The sequence below is a fragment of the Brassica napus genome, chromosome A8, assembly GCF_020379485.1.
Source record: "Brassica napus cultivar Da-Ae chromosome A8, Da-Ae, whole genome shotgun sequence".
NCBI classification, from domain to species: Eukaryota; Viridiplantae; Streptophyta; class Magnoliopsida; order Brassicales; family Brassicaceae; genus Brassica; species Brassica napus.
In genome coordinates this window covers 22,074,564-22,097,557 of record NC_063441.1, presented here as the reverse complement: position 1 = coordinate 22,097,557, position 22,994 = coordinate 22,074,564, and the positions used below count along the sequence as shown (strand labels likewise).

General features: G+C 37.1%; 5 protein-coding genes and 1 long non-coding RNA gene across 8 annotated transcripts; 3 read left to right on the top strand and 3 right to left on the bottom strand.

Moving 5' to 3' along the window:
* Positions 1–618: 618 nt before the first annotated feature.
* On the top strand, positions 619–3,799 carry LOC106362332 (sugar transporter ESL1). Its single transcript, XM_013802213.3, has 17 exons — positions 619–849; positions 967–1,029; positions 1,125–1,214; positions 1,349–1,474; positions 1,569–1,634; positions 1,714–1,789; positions 1,877–1,941; positions 2,028–2,120; positions 2,206–2,286; positions 2,367–2,451; positions 2,546–2,589; positions 2,680–2,742; positions 2,836–2,895; positions 2,988–3,041; positions 3,124–3,183; positions 3,268–3,382; positions 3,467–3,799. The coding sequence occupies exons 1-17, from the start codon at positions 703–705 to the stop codon at positions 3,589–3,591; spliced, it is 1,413 nt and encodes a 470-aa protein (XP_013657667.1). The 5' UTR covers positions 619–702; the 3' UTR covers positions 3,592–3,799.
* A 1,587-nt stretch (positions 3,800–5,386) lies between these two features.
* Positions 5,387–12,871, bottom strand: LOC125577184. Its single transcript, XR_007315556.1, has 2 exons — positions 10,611–12,871; positions 5,387–5,977 (listed from the first exon to the last, which is right to left on the bottom strand). It is a non-coding gene; the product is annotated as an uncharacterized LOC125577184 (long non-coding RNA).
* LOC106362336 (sugar transporter ERD6-like) lies at positions 6,450–10,021 on the top strand. Its single transcript, XM_048738284.1, has 17 exons — positions 6,450–6,984; positions 7,121–7,183; positions 7,266–7,355; positions 7,473–7,532; positions 7,618–7,683; positions 7,777–7,842; positions 7,978–8,053; positions 8,141–8,205; positions 8,420–8,512; positions 8,584–8,664; positions 8,748–8,832; positions 8,978–9,021; positions 9,110–9,172; positions 9,255–9,314; positions 9,429–9,482; positions 9,620–9,679; positions 9,781–10,021. Exons 1-17 carry the CDS (start codon positions 6,709–6,711, stop codon positions 9,859–9,861), a joined length of 1,383 nt encoding a protein of 460 aa, XP_048594241.1. The 5' UTR covers positions 6,450–6,708; the 3' UTR covers positions 9,862–10,021.
* Positions 12,872–13,265: 394 nt separating the features above from the next.
* LOC106362335 (mannosylglycoprotein endo-beta-mannosidase-like) lies at positions 13,266–17,949 on the top strand. The gene is made up of 10 exons (XM_013802214.3): positions 13,266–13,844; positions 14,023–14,161; positions 14,232–14,459; positions 14,533–14,591; positions 14,657–14,705; positions 14,786–15,016; positions 15,106–15,275; positions 15,549–16,398; positions 16,860–17,087; positions 17,170–17,949. The coding sequence occupies exons 1-10, from the start codon at positions 13,696–13,698 to the stop codon at positions 17,875–17,877; spliced, it is 2,811 nt and encodes a 936-aa protein (XP_013657668.1). The 5' UTR covers positions 13,266–13,695; the 3' UTR covers positions 17,878–17,949.
* LOC106360282 (putative UDP-glucuronate:xylan alpha-glucuronosyltransferase 5) lies at positions 17,941–20,952 on the bottom strand. Its single transcript, XM_013799870.3, has 3 exons — positions 19,926–20,952; positions 19,151–19,611; positions 17,941–18,685 (listed from the first exon to the last, which is right to left on the bottom strand). Exons 1-3 carry the CDS (start codon positions 20,686–20,688, stop codon positions 18,203–18,205), a joined length of 1,707 nt encoding a protein of 568 aa, XP_013655324.1. The 5' UTR covers positions 20,689–20,952; the 3' UTR covers positions 17,941–18,202.
* A 542-nt stretch (positions 20,953–21,494) lies between these two features.
* On the bottom strand, positions 21,495–22,942 carry LOC106360283 (nuclear transcription factor Y subunit C-9). 3 transcript variants are annotated; one of them, XM_013799872.3, is made up of 3 exons: positions 22,742–22,942; positions 21,799–22,482; positions 21,495–21,715 (listed from the first exon to the last, which is right to left on the bottom strand). In XM_013799872.3, the coding sequence occupies exon 2, from the start codon at positions 22,475–22,477 to the stop codon at positions 21,821–21,823; it is 657 nt and encodes a 218-aa protein (XP_013655326.1). In that variant the 5' UTR covers positions 22,478–22,482; positions 22,742–22,942; the 3' UTR covers positions 21,495–21,715; positions 21,799–21,820. The 3 variants fall into 3 exon arrangements, with proteins under 3 accessions (XP_013655326.1, XP_013655325.1, XP_013655327.1); XM_013799871.3 differs by having other exon boundaries at positions 21,810–22,482; positions 22,742–22,941; XM_013799873.3 differs by having other exon boundaries at positions 21,810–22,482; positions 22,649–22,812.
* Positions 22,943–22,994: the final 52 nt, after the last annotated feature.

Here is a 22,994-nt window from a genome sequence, read left to right as displayed (position 1 = left end):
GACAAAAATCCTACATTCAAATTTTTAAGACATTTGTCAATTTTTTTAACGAATATACTGAAAAAATAAGCCATGTAAGCATGCTTAGATGATTCTAATTTCTACGTACACATGCAAACAAATTTTTTATTTACGGATAGTTCTGTTCAATATATCATTAATTTTGAAAAATATAACAAATCTTAGCTAATTAGTTTCTGCAAGTACAGATTCATACCTGCATCTAGACACTATCACATATGTAATTCATCACAAAATTCACTCTATTACAGGTTTGATTCGTGGTAGGGACCATTATCAAAGTTACCCAATAAAGACGGGATAACAGCCACTAAGTCAAAAAACAAAAGAACAAATTGATAAAATGACCAATCACTTCTTTTTTTTGAGAAAAAATTAATCACATACTTTAAATAATAAAAAAGTCTCAAGTAATAAAAAAAACAAATGGAACAAAAGCAATAGAATAATTAAAGAGTTCAAATAAGAAAACGAAAACAAAACAAACAGAATTAATTTTATAAAAAAAACAAAAAGGAAACGTGACACAAAAGAAAAGATGGAAGCTGACCTCTGGCTTTCCTTCGTCCACTACTCATGGAATATAAATGAGCTTTTCTTTCGACTTAGTCTTCACGTCGAATCCAAAAAGCAATCGAAAACAAATATCATCGCAAATACTCTTAAGAAAGGAGCAAGAAGATGACGATGTCGGAGAACCAAAGAAATCTGGAAGCTGGTTTGTTACTGAACAAGAATCGAAACGACATCAACGAGTGTCGTATCACTGTTGTTGTGCTCTTCAGTACCTTTGTATCTGTTTGTGGCTCTTTCTGTTTCGGTTGTGCGGTAAGTCAAATCTTTGATCATCATCTTTAGTTCCTTTTTTCTGTTTAAAACGATTAAGAGAATCACATATATCAAAAAAATCCCTATTATTGATGTGTATGGGGTTGTATATTACAGGCAGGTTATTCATCAGTTGCTCAAGCTGGGATCACAAAAGACTTAGGCCTCTCTGTTGCACAAGTAAGACCACAAAACCATTTCATGATTCCTCTTCAATTAAAGTCTATTCTAGCTTCTATTTTTTGCTTATATTTGTCTCTATTTTACTTCTTTAGTACTCCATGTTTGGTTCAATCATGACTTTTGGAGCCATGTTTGGTGCCATCTTCAGTGGGAAAGTCTCAGATCTCATCGGTCGAAAAGGGGTAATTTTAAACTTACCATCTATATCCTCTGTGTTTTATTTGGTGAAAAACTTCTTGCCTATACTGATTTTCTCTCCTGTTTTTTTTTTTTTGCAAAGAACTGATTTTCTCTTTGTTTTTAAAAAAAAAAACAGACAATGTGGTTTGCTCAAATCTTCTGCATCGCCGGTTGGCTTGCAATAGCATTTGCAAAGGACACGGTTTGGCTAGATGCTGGAAGGTTTTCTACTGGATTTGCAGTTGGTTTATTCAGCTACGTGGTAATTATTTTTTACTCTCTTTTTTTCATCTCTTTATTAATATAGAAAACTTTATTAGTCTAAACTAACACTATATTAACTCTGTTGCAACCAGATACCAGTTTATATCGCAGAAATAACACCAAAACACGTCCGAGGAGCATTTGTATTTGCTAATCAGGTAATTTAAAGAATAATCAAGGAATAATAATGAATTAGACAGAAAGTATATTCTGATATACTAATGTTTGTTGCTACAGCTGATGCAAAGTTGTGGGTTGTCATTATACTACGTCATTGGAAATTTTGTTCATTGGCGTAATTTGGCTTTAATCGGTAAGCTTAATTGCTTTAAAAACCTTTTGTTTTCTAGCATATTTAGTGATGGGAGAAGAATGATTTATTTATTGGTTTCTTTCTCAGGTCTGATTCCATGTGTTTTGCAAGTTGTGACTTTGTTCTTCATTCCAGAGTCCCCTAGATTGCTGGTATGTTTTACCCTTTAAAAAGTTCAATGTTTATAGGAAAAAAAATGTGAAGTAAATAATTCTAATTTGGTTTAAATTGTATGTAGGGAAAATGGGGACTTGAAAAGGAATGTACAGCTTCATTGCAGCTTCTCCGTGGAGAGGATGCTGATGTCTCTGAAGAAGCCAACACTATCAAAGTATATATTACAACGATTTTTTTAATTTTTTTTCTTGTTGTTTCAACCCAAAACGTTGCTAATAATCTTTACTTTCCAACTCTAGGAAACCATGATCTTGTTTGAAGAAGGACCAAAGTCTAGGGTTATGGATTTGTTCCAGAGGAGATATGCTCCATCTCTTGTTGTAAGTTACTCTATAACCTTTTGTGGTGAATATGTGATTTTCTCTTTGGCCGTTTACTGAAATTTTGTGAACTTTTTCAGATTGGTGTGGGGCTAATGCTTCTACAACAACTCTCTGGAAGCTCAGGGATTATGTTTTATGTCGGTAGCGTATTTGATAAAGGAGGTAAAATAGCAAAAACAAACTCTGTTCCTCATGTAACTATACTTGATTTGTTTATTTGGAGTAACAAATCTTAATTCTTATATTTACTTGATAGGATTCCCAAGCAGCATTGGCTCAATGATTCTTGCAGTGATCATGGTATGTCTTTGCACACAGTTTCATTTTATTCTTGAAAAAAAAAAAATCTTCCAAGGACTACACTTATGCATCATGTGTTCTTGTTTGTAGATACCAAAAGCTATTTTGGGTCTGATTTTGGTTGAGAAAATGGGACGTAGGCCGCTTCTACTGGTAAATTTTTTCTATCTTTTTCTGATCAAATGTGAAACGAAGCAAAGAAACTTAGCATCCCTTTTAACAAGAAATGATGATCTTTGATTTCAGGCTTCTACTAGTGGAATGTGTCTTTGCAGCTTGTTCCTCGCATTTTCCTTCAGCTTTCGGGTAAAATATACAACTCGTTTTACCAAAAAGATATACAAACTTTGATATTATTCTGCTATATTTATTCATTTCTATTTTTCCTTCTTGGACAGTCATATGGCATGCTCGATGAGCTCACTCCAATTTTTACATGCATTGGTGTAGTGGTACGTATGAATAAAAGTTTCCACATAAATAAGCAATGCCATTGTATAAAATTGATCTGACTTTTACATTCCAAAATATCAGGGTTTCATCTCTTCATTTGCCGTAGGCATGGGAGGCTTACCATGGATCATCATGTCTGAGGTATAAACCAACATTAAAGAAAGACTTCTCCTCAAAGTCAATATAATAGGCTTTTTCCAGCTCTAAAACATTTTGATTTTGCAGATTTTCCCAATGAATGTTAAAGTATCAGCTGGGACTCTAGTTACCTTGGCCAACTGGTCCTTTAGTTGGATTGTAGCTTTCGCTTACAACTTCATGATTGAATGGAACGCATCAGGTACTTGCATGGTCAATTAAAACTCTCAAAGTGATCAAATTCTATTAAATCTTTTATCTCATGTTTTAAGTTTATATTTTTCAGGAACATTCTTGATCTTCTTTAGTATCTGCGCTGGGGGTATAGTCTTCATTTATGCGATGGTACCCGAAACTAAAGGAAGAACACTAGAAGATATACAAGCTTCTCTTACAGATTTTCTACAATGAGATTGAGACTTACCTGTTCATAGTTATTTTTTGGATTCCAGTGGGGTGGGGGGAGGTTTATAGTAGTTTTTGTTATAATTATTTCCTAACAAATGGATCATTTGAAAGAAAAAGAGTTTAGATCTCTTTGTGTGTCATTCAGCTACTCCCATTCATGTATAATATAGTCCCTCTTTATGCACAAATGAATTATAAAAGTTACTTTTCAGTTTCTGTGTTTTGCTTTCACTGTAACTTTCATAATACAATAAACTTTGGCCGACTAATAATTTGGTTTGGAAGTTTTGTTCCATTTTTTCCGGCTTCAATCATGTAATATTATTGAATGTTGAGGTGTTTATTTTTAGTCTATATGAAAGCTTGACAAACATGTGACAGGCTTAACACATCAGATTATCATAAATTAAAGTAGTAAAGATTAATTATTTAGATATTCAACTTTAGCTATCTTGACTTTTTGGGGTCATTTTAACAAAAATATCTTGAAATTTAATTCTTTAATGCTATTATCTATTCTTACAAGTGGTACCGGCCAAGATATCCATTTCAGTGTTAAAGTATTCCTAGTTGGCCACTTGGACGTATCGACATGATTTGTGAAACAGAAATAGAATCACTTTTGGAAAGATATGTTTTTATAAATCAGAAGGGAACAAAGAGAATATATGGGAATGATCTCATGAATTTACCTTCCCATGATCTCGTTGATTAGGTTAGTTTTTAAATAAGTAAAAATGGAAAGTTGTTTTAGAAGTCGCTAATCGACTAAACAATATAATTCCAGTTACTAATCCTTGACTAGTATATGTATTCGTATTAAGATATTTCAGTAGATGATAAAAACAAAATAAGCTTAGACCTTAATTTCATTTTTCTAACGTTCCGTTATGTTACCTGCGTCATTTTCTTATGGAGAAATTAGAAGAGTGAACCAAATTTAAAATGAACCAACTCTAAATATATATAAAATATTGTTAAGCAAATCCGTCGAATATTGCCCAGTTATAGACAAACTAGTAGGTTCAGATATTATTAACCCTGATCTCTTAGTCGGGGTTTTTAATTCATGATTTGACATTTTTTTTATTTTTTTTATATTTTTCGGTTAAAAAACAACTTTTATATATCTTATCTAAAAGATAGTTCTTAATTTTTTTTAGTTAAAATTTAAGAAAAGTTAAAACCATCTTTTACCGGAAATTAAGAATCCAGTTGAAAAACTGAGGTTAATCATGGTCTTAGGTGGTCGATTACGACATAGTGGCGTATGAATTACGCACTGCACAGTCTGCTGACGAGTGACGAATTCAGTGAAGGTAGGTGACTGATGAGCTATGGGTCAAGGTTTTTTTATTCAAATGACTTAACAAAAGTAAATGGGACTTTAAATATTTGGGCTTGGTAGTCCAATTCTTTTTGGAATAGACTTGGCAAGAAAATGGAACGAAACAGTACTAATAGGCTTTTAGATAGTGTTTTTTTGCCGAATAACCGTAATTCACAATGGGACGATCTTTATTTATCATCCGCTTAGTTAAAAAAGTCCTAATGGGCTTTTGATTGTTTTTTGTGGGCTCTGCAAACAGCGCATGGCATTTGGTAATTTCCAACTTTTTCCATGGACCTAATTAACTCTTGAAAAAGGATGGGTCGACGGTGTTGTAGGTCGGATTGAAAGTGTCTGTCACTTTTAGCGCAACTTTTGTAGAGTAAAAACTGTTTTCACCGAATTGCGCCAGTAAACACCCAATCAAAATAAAAGGAGCTATGCTGACATAGAGTAAACACTGTCTTGTCTTTTTATGTTTTTTGTAGTTAAGTTTTTTTTTTCTCTTTCTCCTAGAGTAAAAGTTTACTCTGAAGTTTACATTTTCTTCTTATTTCATGTTTCACTAATTTTCTTCTTTTTTTACTCCTCCAAGTTGCGTTGATATTACAATCACACTCTGAACATTAATGAAAACGTTGAAAAGACGTGTGTATAGTGCATGTAGCCAACGCGAAGCTCCTTTCTACTTTTTTTACTCTCTAGCTTGGTTATTGCATTTATGACCAAACAGATCACAAGTGACCCATATTTAACGATATAACATTAATATTTTTTATAACAATTATATATATGCATATAGATCAGTTAGATTTTGACGAGATTTTGATCACTTTTAAATTAATTAAAAGTACTCGAAATGGATCAACTTCATAGCTGTTGCTCCTTGGCTGTATCATGTATGTACACAGAATGGTCAAATATTTGTATTTAAGAAAAAGCAAAGAATGGTCTACCAGAAAAATAAAAGTCGCAACGACTTGTCAATTCTCAATCTTGATAAAAACATGTATAATTCTTCTTCTTTTTTACAATTTCTCACAGACTCATCGCCTTTGCCTGCATAAAATTCCTTTAAATCATCATTTCTCAAGTACTGTATGCAAATATGTATTGACAAAAATAAGTATATAAATATATATTACACCTATACATAAACAAATGAATTTACTATTTGCATGTATAAATTTAGGAATAAACACAAATAAAATATATTCACTGTACAACACAAGTATAAGCAAATACAATCATAGAAAATAAAAATCAAACACATAGTCAAGTTCAACGAAGATGACTGAATCTAAACAAAGCCATTTTAAAATAAATTGTGTAATTTTGAACCGCTTTCTTATATAAATCAATAATCGACGCAGGACGACCTATTCTAAAATTTCTGAGAAAACAAAAATGCCATTATACAAATATAGTAAGATTTTTTCTTTTTTCAAATATAGTAAAAGATTATTTTAACTCAGCGAGCACGATCACCCACAGTACACGACCAAAATAAAACCTACAATTTTAACTCAGCGAGCACGATCACCCACAGTACACGACCAAGTCCACTGAATATATAAAACCTACAAAATAAACTATAGACAATTATTTAACTATGACGTATTATAAAAATATCCGAGAACACAAAAATCCAATCCTCAATTTGCATAAGAACCTTTCAAGGAACTTCGAAGTCCTCACAACTTACCTTTTCTTCCAATTGTTTTGATTTTTTTTTTCTCTTTTATCAACTTTTATTGTATCTTCGAGAAAACAAAAAAAAAGAGGGTAAAATGGATAGACAAAAAAGCATGGAGAAAGGGTTACTGAGGAAGAGCTTAAGCATAAGAGAGAGGAAGTTCCCAAACGATGACCTTTTTCTTGAAACTGGATTATCGAGGAAATCCCCGAGGGATATAACCAAGAGATCACCGAGAGATATTATCAGGAAATCACCGAGAGATATTATCAAGAAAGCTCAAAACGACGACGGTGAATGTCGTGTTACCGCCATTGTATTCCTCAGCACCTTTGTTGCCGTCTTTGGCTCTTTCTGCACCGGTTGTGGCGTGAGTCATCTTTTCCATATATCTCTATTCTATTCGCGGCTTACTCGGTTTAACTAGAAATGATCCGGTTTACGAGTCTGAATGTTTCTAACTAACTGAACGGCTTAATTAATTTTTGGTTGTGTCGGTTTTGCAGGCCGGTTTTTCATCGGGTGCCCAATCAGGGATTACAAAAGATCTATCTCTCTCAGTTGCAGAGGTGAATATCATATTTCTCACAAAAAAAATATATAAAAAATTAAGTTTGACTTTTAATTTGACCTATTGTATTGATCACGCAGTACTCTATGTTCGCGTCCGTTTTGACGCTAGGAGGTTTGATTGGTGCAGTCTTCAGCGGTAAAGTCGCTGACGTCTTGGGAAGAAAGCGGGTAAATTTTCGGTTTTGATTTTTTTTTCATATGGTTTGGTTTTACCGGTTATCATCTATTGAACCTGCTAATTAATGCTTGCCTTTTTACCACTCTTTTCTGAACAAAAAAAAACAGACCATGTTGTTTTGCGAAGCCTTCTGCCTTACAGGCTGGCTTGCGGTAGCATTGGCCGAGGTTTGTTTCGACTTCTTGTTTGTTTTGTATATATTGAAGTGATAAATTATCTTTTTTATATTGTTTTATATTTCATATTTTGAAGGACGCATTGTGGCTGGACTGTGGAAGATTATTACTTGGAATCGGTGTTGGTTTATTTAGCTACGTGGTAAAACTTCATTTTCACCACATAAATGAAAAATTACTAGCCGACACAACGAAAAAATATATTCACTTATACAAAGGTGTGTGTTTCATGTAGATTCCAGTCTATATAGCCGAAATTGCACCGAAGCATGTCCGTGGATCGTTTGTGTTCGCCAATCAAGTACGTTAAATTGTGTTTATTTGTTGGACCGGTTTAAGTTCTGATTAACCAAGTTAATCAACATATCCAGCCTGATTTGGTCCAAGCGTTATTCGGGGCAATAATATAAAACTTTGTTATATAAATGTCTTGTAGCTGTTGCAAAATTGCGGCATTGCACTCTTCTTCATCATTGGCAATTTCATTCCATGGAGATGGCTAGCAATAGTCGGTATGATTATTTCTGTATCATATATAGAAGAATAATTGATTTAATTCAAACCTGCTTAATCTAACATTGCCTTTCTTATGTTTGTAGGTTTTGTGCCATGCGTGCTCCACGTTTTTTGTTTATTTTTCATTCCCGAGTCTCCAAGATGGTTGGTAGGTTAATTTATATTTTCATGTGGTATTGGTTTTTGTGGATATATTATAACCTATCATAGTCCGTTTTTTTCTTTCTCGTAACCCGGTTTTGAAATTTTGTTCGAATAATTTTATAAACATTTTGTTTTTATTTGTTCTTTTATATAATATCTTTTTTTTTTGTAACTGGCCTTTCTTTTATATAATATCATGTTATATATATATGTGACAGGCGAAAAAAGGTCGCGATAAAGAATGCCGATCGGCTTTGCAACGCCTTAGGGGACCCGATGTGGACATTTCGCGTGAAGCAAACACAATTAGGGTATTAACTTCACATTTTTAGGAATAAAAATCTTCCATTATATATTATTGGTTCTCATTTTTTTTTTACAGGATACCATAGAATTATCCGAGCTCGATGGTGAAACTCGAATGGCTGAATTGTTTCAGAGACGATATGCATATCCGTTACTTGTAAGTTTTTTGTTAAGTATTTGAACTAAGAAAAAGATAGTTGCTAATGAAATGTGACTGTTTTCAACTATATTTGTATACAGATTGGAGTCGGTTTAATGTTTTTGCAACAATTGAGCGGTAGCTCGGGTGTAACTTATTATGCCAGTAGCCTCTTCCAAAAAGGAGGTAAGTTATAGGAGAAAATTCTAAATATTAATGTCAATATTATATAGTTAATTAGTTATGATACACTTTAATATACATAAGTACATGTCATGTGTAAATAGTTTAATCCAATTAGAAAATGTTAACTTATATATTTTGCTTTCAGGATTTCCTAGTGCTATCGGCACATCAGTAATAGCCACGATCATGGTAAGTTTTCAAGAACAAAAGAACATTTATAATATCAGACAAATCTCAATACTAAAAAGAATGAATAATGTGATTATTATTTGTTTAGGTTCCAAAAGCAATGCTGGGAACAATCATAGTCGATAAATTGGGGAGGAGAACACTCCTAATGGTTAAATATACTAACTCAAATACAATCTTATTATGATTTGTCTTCATCAAACTAAAAACTATTTTAATATAAATTTGAACAGTCTTCTTGTGCTGCTATGTGCTTAAGTGCTTTGCTGTTAAGTGTTTCCTACGGTTTCGAGGTGATTTTAAGTCTATTCATACTTATAATGTGAATCTAATATTTTCTTAACATGGATATAAAACATGCAACCATCTAAGCACTATTGTCTTAAAATTTGTTAAATGTGGAGCAGTCATTTGGAATTCTCCCGGATCTCACTCCCATCCTCACTTGCATTGGCGTATTGGTATTAGCCCTAGTTTTTTTTTTCTTTCTAAAATACCGTTACAAAATATGCAATTTTTGTAAGTTACAACTTCAATTTTTTTTTATTAACTTCTTTCAATGCTGATTAGTTTAGTTGGTGATTTATGGAATGTATAGGGTCATATTGTGTCATTTGCGATGGGAATGGGAGGACTACCATGGATTATAATGGCTGAGGTATTCCAACTTTTATATTCATGTTTTTATTTCATATGTTCCCTTAGTTTTATCAGTGATGAGTGAACTATACAAATAAATATGTTTTGTTTTCTTTGCAGATATTTCCCATGAATGTGAAAGTGTCAGCGGGAACCTTAGTTACCGTAACTAATTGGTTATTTGGTTGGGTTATTGTTTGATCCAAAAATGGTGTTTTTGCTGGTAGTGTTTGTTGAATCAATACAATAAAAGAATCTAAAGATAAAAGATTAGATTCTTGAGGTTTTAGGAGAAATCTCAAAGAATCAAATAAGAAATGAACATCTAAAAGAATTTATAGATCAAAGATTGTTTTACATGTATGATTACAAGTGTAAATAAGTCTAAGAATCCATAAACCCTTTGTAAGAAGTGTTCTAAGTGTAAAATGGGGAAGAAGAGATCCTTTCTAAGAAGGAAATAGCTCCTTATTTATAGAAGGAGAAAACCTAGGGCTTTCTAGCAATATGGGCCTAATTCATTGCCTAATGGGCCTTGCGGGAGGATGTAAATCCACCCCCAACAATAAGCCCCCCAAGTTCGTTGAGAGAGATGAAATCGATCTCTGCGAAGTTTACGAATAGGGTTTATTAGACAATGAACTAGACACATTCATGCCTATGACGGTTTAGACGAGTTTATTTCGAACTTGTGCTTAGTAAAAAGCGAATTTGCTTTAAACTCGTGCTTAGCGTAAGACGAGTTTACTTGACTCATGCTAAGACAGAGGCGAGTTTACTGAGAACTCGTGCCTAGTAGAAGGAGAGCTTCTGTAAACTCATGCCTAGCCAAAGATGAGTTTTTGTAAACTCGTGTCTAACAATAAGCGAGTCGACCGCAAATTCGTGCCTAAATAAAAGCAAGTTCAATTTAAACTTGTGCCTAAAGTACACGTTTACCAAACTATTACCGGTCCGAAGTCTCGTGTTGAGATTGTGTGTGCCGAACAAGTAGTTGGTGTGTATGCTCGTCAGGGTATGATGATGCTAAGAAATGTGCCGGCTTATGCTGCTTGTACTGCTTTCAACAATCTCGAAGCTGAGAACCGTCTTTCTAAGCATGATGATATAACGGTGGTGAGCGCTTGTTGGCTCTACTTTTCTCTTTGGCTCTGGTTCACAAAAAGTATGATCATGATTAGATACTAATCAATGTAAACCAAAAGAAATAACCAATTGTTGCATAATTAATAAGCAAGCTAGGTTGAACTTGTTTTCACTTAACGGTAGTGAGTTGCACATGATGATATAATAATTGTCAAACTTATTAATATCATAAGGCTACCAATCAGCAAAGCAATAACATGAGATGAGTGAACACGTCTTTAGAGTTGTTTAGTAATTTAAACCACAACAATAATTCTACCGTGACACATATGTGCAGTTTGAAAGTCATTAAAGCATGTTATGATTTAATAAGAGAGCTTATCTTTGTGGTGAAGAGCAAACAAGGGTCCGAGGTTGCCGAACTTTGTTTGTATCTTGGTGAAGAAGCTACCATAGGCATCACTTCAAGACCTTGGTATCGTCATAACAACTTGTGGCGGAGAATACAAGAAGAATCAAACTCTTCTCATCTCCAGTTGCCGAGAATCTTGACTTGTGCTGTTGAGGTTGCTAAGTCCCGCCATTGTCTAAGCTCTCAGAGACGGTTGTAGTGAGCTCAGAGGGAATTGCTCTAAAACCTGGTCCTCTCATCTGAGCTGAGATGATGATGAGCTCTTCATCTATAATCTCTTTCGTTTATATTCTTCTTGGCACTTGATTGGAAAAAGGCGATGCTGATAATCATGTTACTGAACTCGTTGCGGTGTTGAAGACGCACACATTCACACGTTTGAGGAATTCATCATTCTTGATAGCAATACACCGAGATCAGGCTGATTGTCGAGTTGCTGGAAGCAACAAGTCATGGCTTCATGGAGAAATGATCTGAAGATAAGGTCATGTCTCATGTGCTGTTTCTTCTTGACGAGGAGTTTGTGCCGGTTGTGGCAAGCTTATGAAGCTTTTCCAATATCAAACCATGGCTGCCGAGATGAACCGAGAACGCCGAGATCACAATTTGATTTATGTGACAAGAAGCTTGAGAAATCTGTAGAGAATTGTTGATGGAGATCATGCTCTAGCCGAAGTGGCTGCTGGTGCGGAATAGACGACGAGATGAAGAGTAGCTTTTGGATAGATGCTCATGAGAGATTTCAAGCATCAACCGTTGCAGAATATTTTCAACCACATCAGAGACGACACACTCAGTTTCACTACCAAAACCCGACCATACACATGATGGCTTTATCAGATCAGTCTCAGTAATCTGATCCAACATTCTTGGAGTGTCACAGTAACAGAGTAAACTCCAGTCAACACGTTTCACTGAATCAGGTCTTCTTCTCTAGTGACAATATCTCAAGAAAGGCCAGAACTTGGCGACGTCTTGACGGTTATCCCACGAAGAATCTCGTCTGTGTAATCAAGAACAAGAAGAAGCTGACCGCTGAAGTGATCGTGAAGAGATACCGCACTGGTCATGTCCTCTGTTTTTCTTAAGCCTGCTGGCAACGTATATAGATGAAGGTAAGGCCAGAACAGCAACAAGTCATGATGATCAACAATCATCAGACAACAAGCGGTGTGATGATCATGATAGATAAAAACGCAGGCATTGAGGAGAATATGGATTTGGTTGCAGAGATCTTAGAAGCTCTGATGATGAGAGGACATGTAGAAGAAGTGCTGGGGCCTATCGATCTTCTGAATCAAAATAGACACACGGCTGATGTGGAGAGGCTTTTGTCTTTGACTTTCGGGTGGTTGCTGGTGAACCCATGTCGTCACGGCGTGGATTGGATTCTTCGCTGCTTATCTCCCCTGATTTCACTCCAACGAGAGAAATCATAATAGAAGTCGAGACTTTTGGATGTTACAGGCCGGGATCAAACACAGGTTGAGTTTGGCGTGTGATTGAACTCGACGTGGTGGTGGAGACTGAAGCCGGTGAGGAAACAGAGCCCAACGAACTCGTACCAAGGTCAAGCTCGTGAGCTTCGCGGGATCGATTCTTGAGCTATGCTGGGAGAGTTTGCTCTTAAAAGCTGCCAGGATCAAATCTCCGACCTCCATCTCCGCCGTGAGCAAAGCGCTGGCTCCAATCTGGAGACTGAAGACACTTCGATAGGCATGAACCGTGCAACAATGAGTGGCCGAGATCGGGTTTTCTAATGACGAGCTACTAGGAACGTGGCTGACGAGATTGCATGTTGTCGGCGCCAACGGAATGGAGCTCGACGGGTGAGAAAGCGGCAACGGCGAGATAGAAATAATAGCTTCCATCTCCAAGAGTGGTAGCCGATCATAGCTTCTCTTATCTTTTTCAGAGTTTCAATACTCGGTCTAAACTGCCCACCAACTGCTCGATGAAAGTCTCACACGAAGAAAGTTTTATCTTTTAGCCCGTGGTGAAGATTCTCCCAACTTTGATATGCTTTGGAGATAGTTCTCCTTGTTCCCCTCTTTCTAGCGCCAATTGTTTGATCCAAAAATGGTGTTTTTGCTGGTAGTGTTTGTTGAATCAATACAATAAAAGAATCTAAAGATAAAAGATTAGATTCTTGAGGTTTTAGGAGAAATCTCAAAGAATCAAATAAGAAATGAACATCTAAAAGAATTTATAGATCAAAGATTGTTTTACATGTATGATTACAAGTGTAAATAAGTCTAAGAATCCATAAACCCTTTGTAAGAAGTGTTCTAAGTGTAAAATGGGGAAGAAGAGATCCTTTCTAAGAAGGAAATAGCTCCTTATTTATAGAAGGAGAAAACCTAGGGCTTTCTAGCAATATGGGCCTAATTCATTGCCTAATGGGCCTTGCGGGAGGATGTAAATCCACCCCCAACATCTCTTACCTTTCGAGTGTTATCTCACTCTCTCTCTCAAGTCGTCTTTACAAACGACGAAGCGACGACTCATAGCAGAAGAAGCTTAGCTCATAAACTACAATGTCTGAGATCCGGAAGACGCTACTACACTCCGGCTGGCTAGCGGCAAGATCAACGGAGGTCAATGAAGACGGCAAGCAGCTCACTACAACCAATCCACCTTCTCTCGGTTCCCAATCTAAGTGGATGGAAGCCGTCGTCCCCGGAACGTAATCTTCACTTTCCCTTCTTCTCAATTTTTAAACATTTCAACAATTAGTCATAAGCCAATCAACTAAACAAAGTAAAAAAAATCTTACCATTTTACCACTTGATTGATGAATAGTCTCTACACTTGTGAATGACATTTTGCTGATAATAGCCTCTTCTTACTGTTCCTGTTGACAGTGTTTTGGGTACGTTGTTGAAGAACAAAGCTATTCCAGATCCTTTCTATGGACTAAGCAACGAAACCATCATTGATATTGCTGATTCCGGAAGAGACTACTACACTTTCTGGTTCTTCACAAAGTTCCAATGCAAAAGAGTTAGTAGATCATATGAATTTGCTATTTTAAAACATTTAAATAGATATTTATTTATTTATCTATTTGCAGTTGTTGAATCAATACGTGCATTTGAATTTCCGTGCAATAAACTACTCTGCTGAAGTGTATGTAAACGGCCACAAGACTGCTCTTCCCAAAGGAATGTTCCGCAGACATACACTTGACGTTACTGATATTCTCCATCCTGAGAACGAGAATCTACTTGCTGTTATCGTTCATCCTCCAGACCATCCTGGGACTATACCTCCCCAGGGAGGCCAAGGTGGTGATCACGAGGTACACTACACATCTCTCTCTATGTGCATGGCATTGTTCTTTCTTACTAAATGTGGCTGAATATCTATGACAGATTGGGAAAGATGTAGCTGCGCAGTATGTTGAAGGCTGGGATTGGATTTGTCCAATAAGGTAAATGTTTTTCTACTGATAGTTTAAGTCATTCTCTCTAATTAGTAACAACCTTATTCTTATAGGGATCGGAACACTGGCATATGGGATGAAGTGTCAATCTCTGTTACTGGGGTTAGTTTAGTTTGGTTTGGTTTACATTCTAACTGAATAGTTTAAATTGCTATTAAAGAACTGATTTGTTTTGGTTGCAGCCTGTTAGAATAATTGATCCCCACTTGGTCTCAACCTTCTTTGACAATTACAAAAGAGTTTACTTGCACGTGACTGCTGAATTTGAAAACAAAAGCACATGGAAGGCTGACTGTTCTGTAACTATTCAAATTACGACCGAACTCGAAAACGGTGTTTGTTTGGTAGAGATTCTTCATACGGAGAGTGTTATCATCCCTGCTAGAGGACATGTTCAGCACACATTTAAACCGGTGAGTGACAACTGTTATTGTATATTAGTATTACCTCTTGTAATTGTTTTTATTCTATAAAGCTAATGATGTTAGTGAATAATCACCAGCTCTTTTTGTATAAACCTGAACTGTGGTGGCCCAACGGGATGGGGAAGCAAAGTCTTTATGACGTTGTGATCACTGTCGTTGTGAAAGAGTTTGGAGAATCTGATTCGTGGATGCAGCCGTTTGGATTCCGTAGGGTTGAGAGTGTTATTGATAGTGTCACTGGTGGAAGGTAAAGCTTTTACATAGTTTCAGTTTCAATGATTCTTTGGAGGCTCTTTGATGTAGCGGAAGCTTCTAGGAATAGAAGTAGATCAGTTGATTCTATAAAGCTTGTTTAGAAATCTCTTTCTTTTATTAAAATCATAAAACTATTGTCTAAAAGACTATATAAGAAAGCCATAAAAATTCTAAAACATTAAAGATAATTATTGTATTATTAATAAATCAAATAATTAAAATACTTGAGCATCACTCTCCATCTTGTTTCTTGAAAATCTTCCAGGCTGTTCAAGATCAACGGAGAGCCTATATTCATCCGCGGTGGCAACTGGATACTATCAGACGGTCTGTTACGCCTCTCCAAAGAACGTTACAGAACCGACATAAAGTTCCATGCAGACATGAACATGAACATGATCCGTTGCTGGGGCGGTGGGTTAGCTGAACGGCCAGAGTTCTATCACTATTGTGACATCTACGGTTTGTTGGTCTGGCAGGAGTTTTGGATCACTGGAGATGTTGATGGAAGAGGCGTTCCAGTATCAAACCCAAACGGACCATTAGACCATAACTTATTCCTTCTATGCGCTCGTGACACCGTCAAACTCCTTAGAAACCATCCCAGCCTTGCTCTTTGGGTCGGTGGAAACGAGCAAGTCCCACCAAAAGACATCAACGAGGCTCTAAACCAAGACCTGAGGCTTCACCCTTATTTCCAAACACCGTCGTTATCAGACTGGGACTCAGATCCTAGCGTTTATCTTGACGGTGCTAGAGTTTACATCCAAGGATCCATGTGGGATGGGTTTGCTGATGGGAAGGGGAACTTCACTGACGGTCCTTACGAGATTCAGTACCCTGAAGATTTTTTTAAGGACACGTTTTATAAGTTTGGGTTTAATCCGGAGGTTGGTTCTGTTGGAATGCCGGTTGCGGATACTATAAGAGCTACAATGCCTCGAGAAGGTTGGGAGATTCCTCTGTTTAAGAAGGGTGGGGACGGGTTTGTGGAGGAAGTGCCGAGTAGAATGTGGGATTACCATAAGTACATTCCGTATTCGAAGCCTGGCAAAGTTCATGATCAGATTCTGATGTATGGTGCTCCAAGGGATCTCGATGACTTCTGCTTGAAGGTACATTTTGGATCTTAATATAGGGTGATACTTGTGGGATTAGGCCTGAGGTTATTGACCGAACCTGCCGAACTGAACTGAGTTCGGTTTTCGGTTCAGTTCGGCAACTAAAAAACAAATTTTGTTTTCGGTTCGGTAATTGGGTAGTTCGGTTTTTTAAATTTGTTTTTACCAAACAATACCACTCTTAACAAAAACTCCTAACTGAACTAACCAAAATCTGAACCGAATTTAACCAATTTTTTTGAATTTTATTCAATTTAAACCAAAAACTTAACTAAACACCAAAAACTTTGGTAGAAATTTTTGAAACCGAACTAACTGAAAACCAACCTGAACAGAATTTCTTTTTGGTTCACTTCGACGAGATTTTGACCGACCTAACCGAACCTGTAGGCTATGTGGGATCTTAACCTAGTGTGACATATTATGACTTGTTTTCTTTTTCCTCCCTGTAACAGGCTCAAATGGTGAACTACATTCAGTACAGAGCTCTATTGGAAGGCTGGAGTTCAAGAATGTGGACAAAGTACACAGGTGTCTTAATCTGGAAGAACCAAAATCCATGGACTGGTCTCAGAGGTCAGTTCTACGATCATCTTCTCGACCAAACAGCTAGTTTCTATGGCTGCCGTTCCGCTGCAGAGCCAGTACACGTCCAACTGAACCTGGCAAGTAACTTCATTGAGGTCAGTGTAATGCCATATTAACTGTTTCTATCTTGATCAAAAGAGTGAAAGATATCTCAACTATGTACTTTGACCTCCACAGGTTGTAAACACGACTTCTAAAAAGCTTTCAGATGTGGAGATAGAGGCGTCGGTATGGGACCTAGACGGTAACTGTCCATACTCCAAAGTGTTCAATAGAGTCTCTGCACCGCCAAAGAAAGTTGTGAAAGTGTCTGAGTTCACGTACCCGAAGTCAGAGAACGCAAAGCATGTTTATTTCCTTCTTCTCAAACTGTACCATGTCTCAGATAAAAAGGTTATATCACGGAACTTCTACTGGCTACATCTGCCTGGGAAAGACTACACGCTCTTGGAACCGTACAGAAAGAAGCAAATACCTCTCAAGATCACTTGCGATTCAGTTTTGGTCGGTCCAAAGTTCGAGCTGGAGATCACTGTCCACAATACATCTAGAGCTAATGATGTTCTTCAGGAAGAGGGTTTGCTCCACAAGCTGTTTAGTAGATGTGATGTTGTTACTGCAGGTAGCAACCGCGGTTTGAAAGTAGTGGTGGGATCTGATCCAGGAGTTGCTTTCTTTCTTCGTTTCTCAGTACACAGTGTAGAGGCAGAGCAACAAGACACGAGGATTCTGCCTGTTCACTACTCGGACAACTACTTCTCACTGGTTCCGGGTGAATCAATGTCTTTTAAGATCTCATTTGCAGCTCCTGCAGGCATGAAGAAGTCTCCTCGTGTTGTGCTTCGTGGGTGGAATTACCCTGATGGGTTTACTGTGTTTGGTTAAGACATTGTCTTGTAACATAACTACGTACAAACTCAAACCTTTTCAATAAAATGAAACTCACAGGTTTTGTCATTAGTTAGTTCACTTACATATACACAAATCTAATACATTCAAAGAGCATTTCAGAATCATATATTCAGATCAAACCTCAAGTGTACTTGTTACAACAAAACAAGAGTTACTTATATAAATACAATAGCTGAGCAATGAAAAATCAAAACTCATAGGCTCTTGTCTAGTTTCATTAACATTAATGCTTTCATGCCTGCATGCATGCTTCTATGACTCTCAAGCCAAACCATTTCCAAAACGCTATCTTACTGGCCTAATCAACAAGGTTCTTCTTCCTTGGATCCCTCACTTGAACTCTCCAATGCTTTTCAGGAAAACCCTTAAGCTTTGCGGCTTTCATCCACTTCTCAATGTTCTTATCCATCTTACGAGTCAAACCACAGTAACGTTGCAGCTTCTTAGGCATCTTGTCGTACACTTCCCACCATTTCTTGTTCACAGACTCGCTTGCGTACACACGCCGCGTTGTCAAGTCCCAGTTACAATCGTAGTCTCTGTAACATCTCCATGGCTTTATACCCAAGTAGTGTATCCCTTCTAAGTTGTCTGGCAGATTGCGTTTTGGGCCAATGTTGGTTTCTTCACCGAAGTACTTCATCGTGTTTACACGTTTTGATAACCTGTGCCACCACACAAAGTATTCGTTGAGGAATCCTTGGTCTCCTCCGTTGTAAGACTTGATCTTGAACGATTGCTGCATCAGTTCCTCGAACAGACAAGCTGATGGCTCCAGAACCTAAAGAAAATAACATTTGTTACAAACTTACAATGTACAATCAGGGTGAAACATTTTACAAAAAAAAGAAGAAGTAATAATTCAAGCAATAAAATAATAAATTGTGAATAATTTGAGACAATAATGAAAAAGTTTAGTGGATGATTGGTTGGATTATAATTTTATAAATTTTGTTGTACAATTTAGTATGTAGTATTTTTGTTTTAACTATACCTACGGTAATGAAAAAAAATATTTCTATATCGAGATATTTTTATTTTTGGATTGTAACTTTAAGAATAAAAAAATCAATATCAAACATGATTCATAAATTAGAAAATGAAAACAAAAATTTAATGTTAAAGATAGTTTATATATCCCAACCAGTCATCTCCTAAATCTTGTAAAATTGATATGTATAAAAAACAAAAAGAAAAAACTGATATTGTGTAATTTTTAAAGAAAATTATGGTTTAGATGCATTACCATGACACCAGAGTTGAACAAGACTCGGTTGTTGCCAGCAGCCGAAAGTTGAGGATAGAAGAAAAGATAATCAACATTCTTGGCGATGATGAAGTCTGCGTCTATGAAAACTAGCTTATCATAATCTGTTACTTGCCATACACGTAACTTACTGTAGTTCCACTCATTGTAAGAACCTTTCTGGGAGAAAGGGCTACTGATTCTCTCTACACGCCGTAGTTTCCACCCGGCAAGGCTTAAGCCAATGCGAGATTTGTTTTTTATAGAGTCGTCGTGGAGGAGTATCATGTCATGCCTCGAGCCAGATTGCCTTATGCTTTGCGCCAAAGCTATGGCTCCGCATACATAGCTCTCTGATGAGTGGAGTAACGTCACGTAGGCAACACGTTGGGCAGCAAATGATGATAATGTAGCTGTTGATGAGAGACTTTCGTTCTTCTGCCGTCTCCACGTTTCTTGATCTATAACAAGTAATGCATGACATATTGTTAAGCTTAGGTTTATCATGAGTTTCAACGTAAATCAATTGACCATAAATGAATTAAGTACTCCTAAATTTATAAATTAATTCACTAAATTTCCAATGTTAAACAACATCCATGAAATATTTCAAGATTGTGTCAAATTCGAGTTTATCATGAGTTTCAATTTAAAACTATTTAACGATAAAATAGTAGTCCTAACTTTTTACATACTAATTCATTAATTGTTTTCATTTATTCGTTAACATATATTAAGATGAAAAGCAATACATTAGAGTAACAAGAAGATTTACCTAGTTCAGTAACCGGTGGTGCAATCTGACAAGAACCTACAGGCATGAGAAGCTTTTGCTTCAACTTCTTTAGGTTAGGCTTATACACCCAATACTCCCCCACGCGCCTCACGCGTTCATCACACCTAAAGATCTCATGCATGGGCTCACATGACCCGATGAAGACAACGTACACCGTCCGGTCAACGTTCCTCCTTCCACTCTCCACCACCAGCTTCGCTGCCGCTAGATTCACCTGTAGACGTAACACGTCTCTCAGCCCTTTACTCTCGGAGAAACCAACACACGGCGTTTTAACAACGACCACGTCCACGTCAGCAGCCGTACCTTCTACTTGAGGGAGAGGGACCTCTGGACACGTCGGCGTGTTCCACGTGTGATCCTCGTCGATCCACACCGGAAATAAACTCTCCCACGTCAGATTCTTCGGGAGGGGATCGAGCAAGACGTGGACATTCTCAAGTATCGACGTCCCGGTTGCCTCATAGCTCTCTCGCTCGTTTTCAGCTATGTTGAGGAGACCCACTCGGATCTTTTTTTGATCCGGAAGATAGTTCTTGATGAGTCGGAGCCACCTTGGGTTACGGTTAACCGGCACCACCGGTAAAGAATAATGAATCTCGATGATCGAAGGAGAAGTGATCATAGGATTGAGTAGAAACAGAGGTTTAAACCTTAAGACCAAACCCAAGAACGACAGTGACGTTAGCATTAGATAAAACATGAAAAATCTCCTGCTCGAGTTTTTGTTTTTTAACTTCATTTTTTCCAACTCTCTCTATATGCATGCATATAATGTGCATGTATTTATATATCTCATAGACGCATTCATATATGGAAGCATATTTGCAGACATATTTGTGCGAATACGTGGATGGGCGATTGTGAGCACGAGGCTTGAGTCTTGAGATGCATGGACGCACGTTGGTATAGAAAGTCAATTGATCAGGTGCGTCAACGAACGTGATTAACTTCCATGCGCGAGTTAGGTGCGTATTATAGTTTTTAAAATAGTCTTAGCAATATTTTGAAGTGGCATTCTTGAATTTTAAATATCAACCATGCATTAAAGAAAACACTGGTCGTTGTACTTCAGTCGTGGTGTTATATTTTATGCTTCAATAACTAGTATTATTGGGTTTGTGTACATATCGTTTAGTAGACCGAATCATTAATATCAATCGCTACACGTTAAGGTTAAATAATTGAATAAAAATTAAGTTATTAAGTAGAAATAAAATCAAATAAATTGATAATTCACTATTGATTAACTGACAAAAAACACAATTACAAGTGTTACTCATCTAAGTAGTTTCATCATCATGTGATCCTCATCAAACCGGCCTCCTCCTGGTAAGTGTTTCAAGTAAGGATGTATGATCCGGTTGAACCAACTCGAAGAAGTGATACGGTTTTCATTCGGTTTGCACATTCCATAATCCAAAAAATCTCTACATAAACCAAACCGCAATGGACATACCTAACTTTGTTTTAGTTTCTAACTTTGGGATAGAAATAGAATCGCACTGAACTCGACCGAGCAGGCGAGTACTCATGAGAGACAATAAAGATAGACAATAACATTTAAATAAAAAAAACCATGTCAACCACACTTCTTCCTTACAGTTTATACATTCTTCTGTTTCATCTCTAAAATTTTCCTTAAAGAAAGGATTGAATACACAAACACTTAGATTCTTCTACAACACTGATTTCAAAAACTGATATGATCTTTTAGTTTTCTTTGAAGTCTCCTCCTTTCTTAATTCCACTTGGACAAGACTAGAACTCTGCAAAAGAAAAGACTATGAGATTGTACCAAAAACATAAAACTATTAATTAGGCCTAAGATTAAAAAAAGTTGAAAACTCACAGTTTCTTTACCTAGGCTAGTTTTACTGGTCAGGTTGGCCAGGTTCCTGATGTTGCCACATGGGTTGACCCATATACGGGTTAGGTGGGTAAGCACTATCCGGGTTACCCATAACCATACCCGCGTTCCCTACTGGAGCAGTTCCTGAAGGCAAGTATCCATACGGGTAACCAGTAGCAGAAGCCTCAGGGACAGTCCCTCTCGGAATACTTCCCAAGACTTCATCCCTGAGATCCTCCCTAGGAACAATGTCTACAAGGAAATCAAATATGTCGGTTCTAGTCACAGCAGCTGCTATATCGTTCTTCTGCAACGTCCTCCTCTTGTTCTCCTCCGTGTGGTTCCAGGACCTGAGTGTCAGCTCCAAGATGAACATCTCGCAGGCCCTTGCAAACACTACAGGAGCCTCGGCTGAGATCATGCGCACATCCTCGTCAGCTTTCATGATTTTCTTGATCCTCGCAAGGGGAAGGCTTTGGTTCTTGAAATCAGTTGTTTTCTCAATCTCTTTGAATTGGTTCTCCCAGAAGACTTGAAGCTGCTGAGTCAGCTGTTGCTGCTGGTGGTGCTGGTGAAACGCCATCTGGCCTGATGGTGCTGTAGGCCCCACACTCCCGGTTTGGTATGGGTTAGTGCTGTAGTTCATGGCTCTGGATTGTCCATGCTCTTGTTGGTCCATTCTCTCTATACCAGAAACAAAGAGAAAGCGCTTTGGATTGTTTAAAAGATTTTTCAATAAACATTATGGCAATAATTAAAAATAAAATTACTAAGAAGACAACAATTATCAAAGATCTACAGCAGCAACAAGTATGAAACTGAGCTTAATAATCAAAGAATATCTACTTACTAGAAACCAGAGAGAGCAAAGTATCTTCTAACCACAGAAGAAGTGGAAGCAAGAACAAAAAAATAACTAAAAATTAGGGAAAGAGAGTGAGACCTTGGAGTTGGTCTTGCAAGGAGAATCTGAAGTTGATGACCAAGGGAAACACTAGTAGATCCTCTTGGGTGGGTAGAGGTGGAAGATCTAGTGTGATTTTATTTATGGCTTTTGCTTTTCTCCTTTTCGACTTTAACAATGAAGTAACAATAAGAAGAAGACAAAACGAGTCAGTGGAAAGCTCTAAAAAGATACGTGTCGTGTCAAGTACTGGGCTTTTGTCAAGATTCTTCTACTTTGTCAGATGGTAGTT

Coding starts and splice junctions, on each gene's coding strand:
- LOC106362332 (XM_013802213.3), top strand. CDS start 703: ATGACGATGTCGGAGAACCAAAGAAATCTGGAAGCTGGTTTGTTACTG. Junction 850..966: donor CTTTCTGTTTCGGTTGTGCG/GTAAGTCAAATC, acceptor TGTATATTACAG/GCAGGTTATTCATCAGTTGC. Junction 2,590..2,679: donor TGATTCTTGCAGTGATCATG/GTATGTCTTTGC, acceptor TCTTGTTTGTAG/ATACCAAAAGCTATTTTGGG.
- LOC106362336 (XM_048738284.1), top strand. CDS start 6,709: ATGGATAGACAAAAAAGCATGGAGAAAGGGTTACTGAGGAAGAGCTTA. Junction 8,833..8,977: donor TAGCCTCTTCCAAAAAGGAG/GTAAGTTATAGG, acceptor TTTTGCTTTCAG/GATTTCCTAGTGCTATCGGC. Junction 9,022..9,109: donor CAGTAATAGCCACGATCATG/GTAAGTTTTCAA, acceptor TTATTTGTTTAG/GTTCCAAAAGCAATGCTGGG.
- LOC106362335 (XM_013802214.3), top strand. CDS start 13,696: ATGTCTGAGATCCGGAAGACGCTACTACACTCCGGCTGGCTAGCGGCA. Junction 14,706..14,785: donor TGTCAATCTCTGTTACTGGG/GTTAGTTTAGTT, acceptor TTTTGGTTGCAG/CCTGTTAGAATAATTGATCC. Junction 17,088..17,169: donor TGGCAAGTAACTTCATTGAG/GTCAGTGTAATG, acceptor TGACCTCCACAG/GTTGTAAACACGACTTCTAA.
- LOC106360282 (XM_013799870.3), bottom strand. CDS start 20,688: ATGAAGTTAAAAAACAAAAACTCGAGCAGGAGATTTTTCATGTTTTAT. Junction 19,612..19,925: donor ACCACCGGTTACTGAACTAG/GTAAATCTTCTT, acceptor TACTTGTTATAG/ATCAAGAAACGTGGAGACGG. Junction 18,686..19,150: donor TGTTCAACTCTGGTGTCATG/GTAATGCATCTA, acceptor TATTTTCTTTAG/GTTCTGGAGCCATCAGCTTG.
- LOC106360283 (XM_013799872.3), bottom strand. CDS start 22,477: ATGGACCAACAAGAGCATGGACAATCCAGAGCCATGAACTACAGCACT.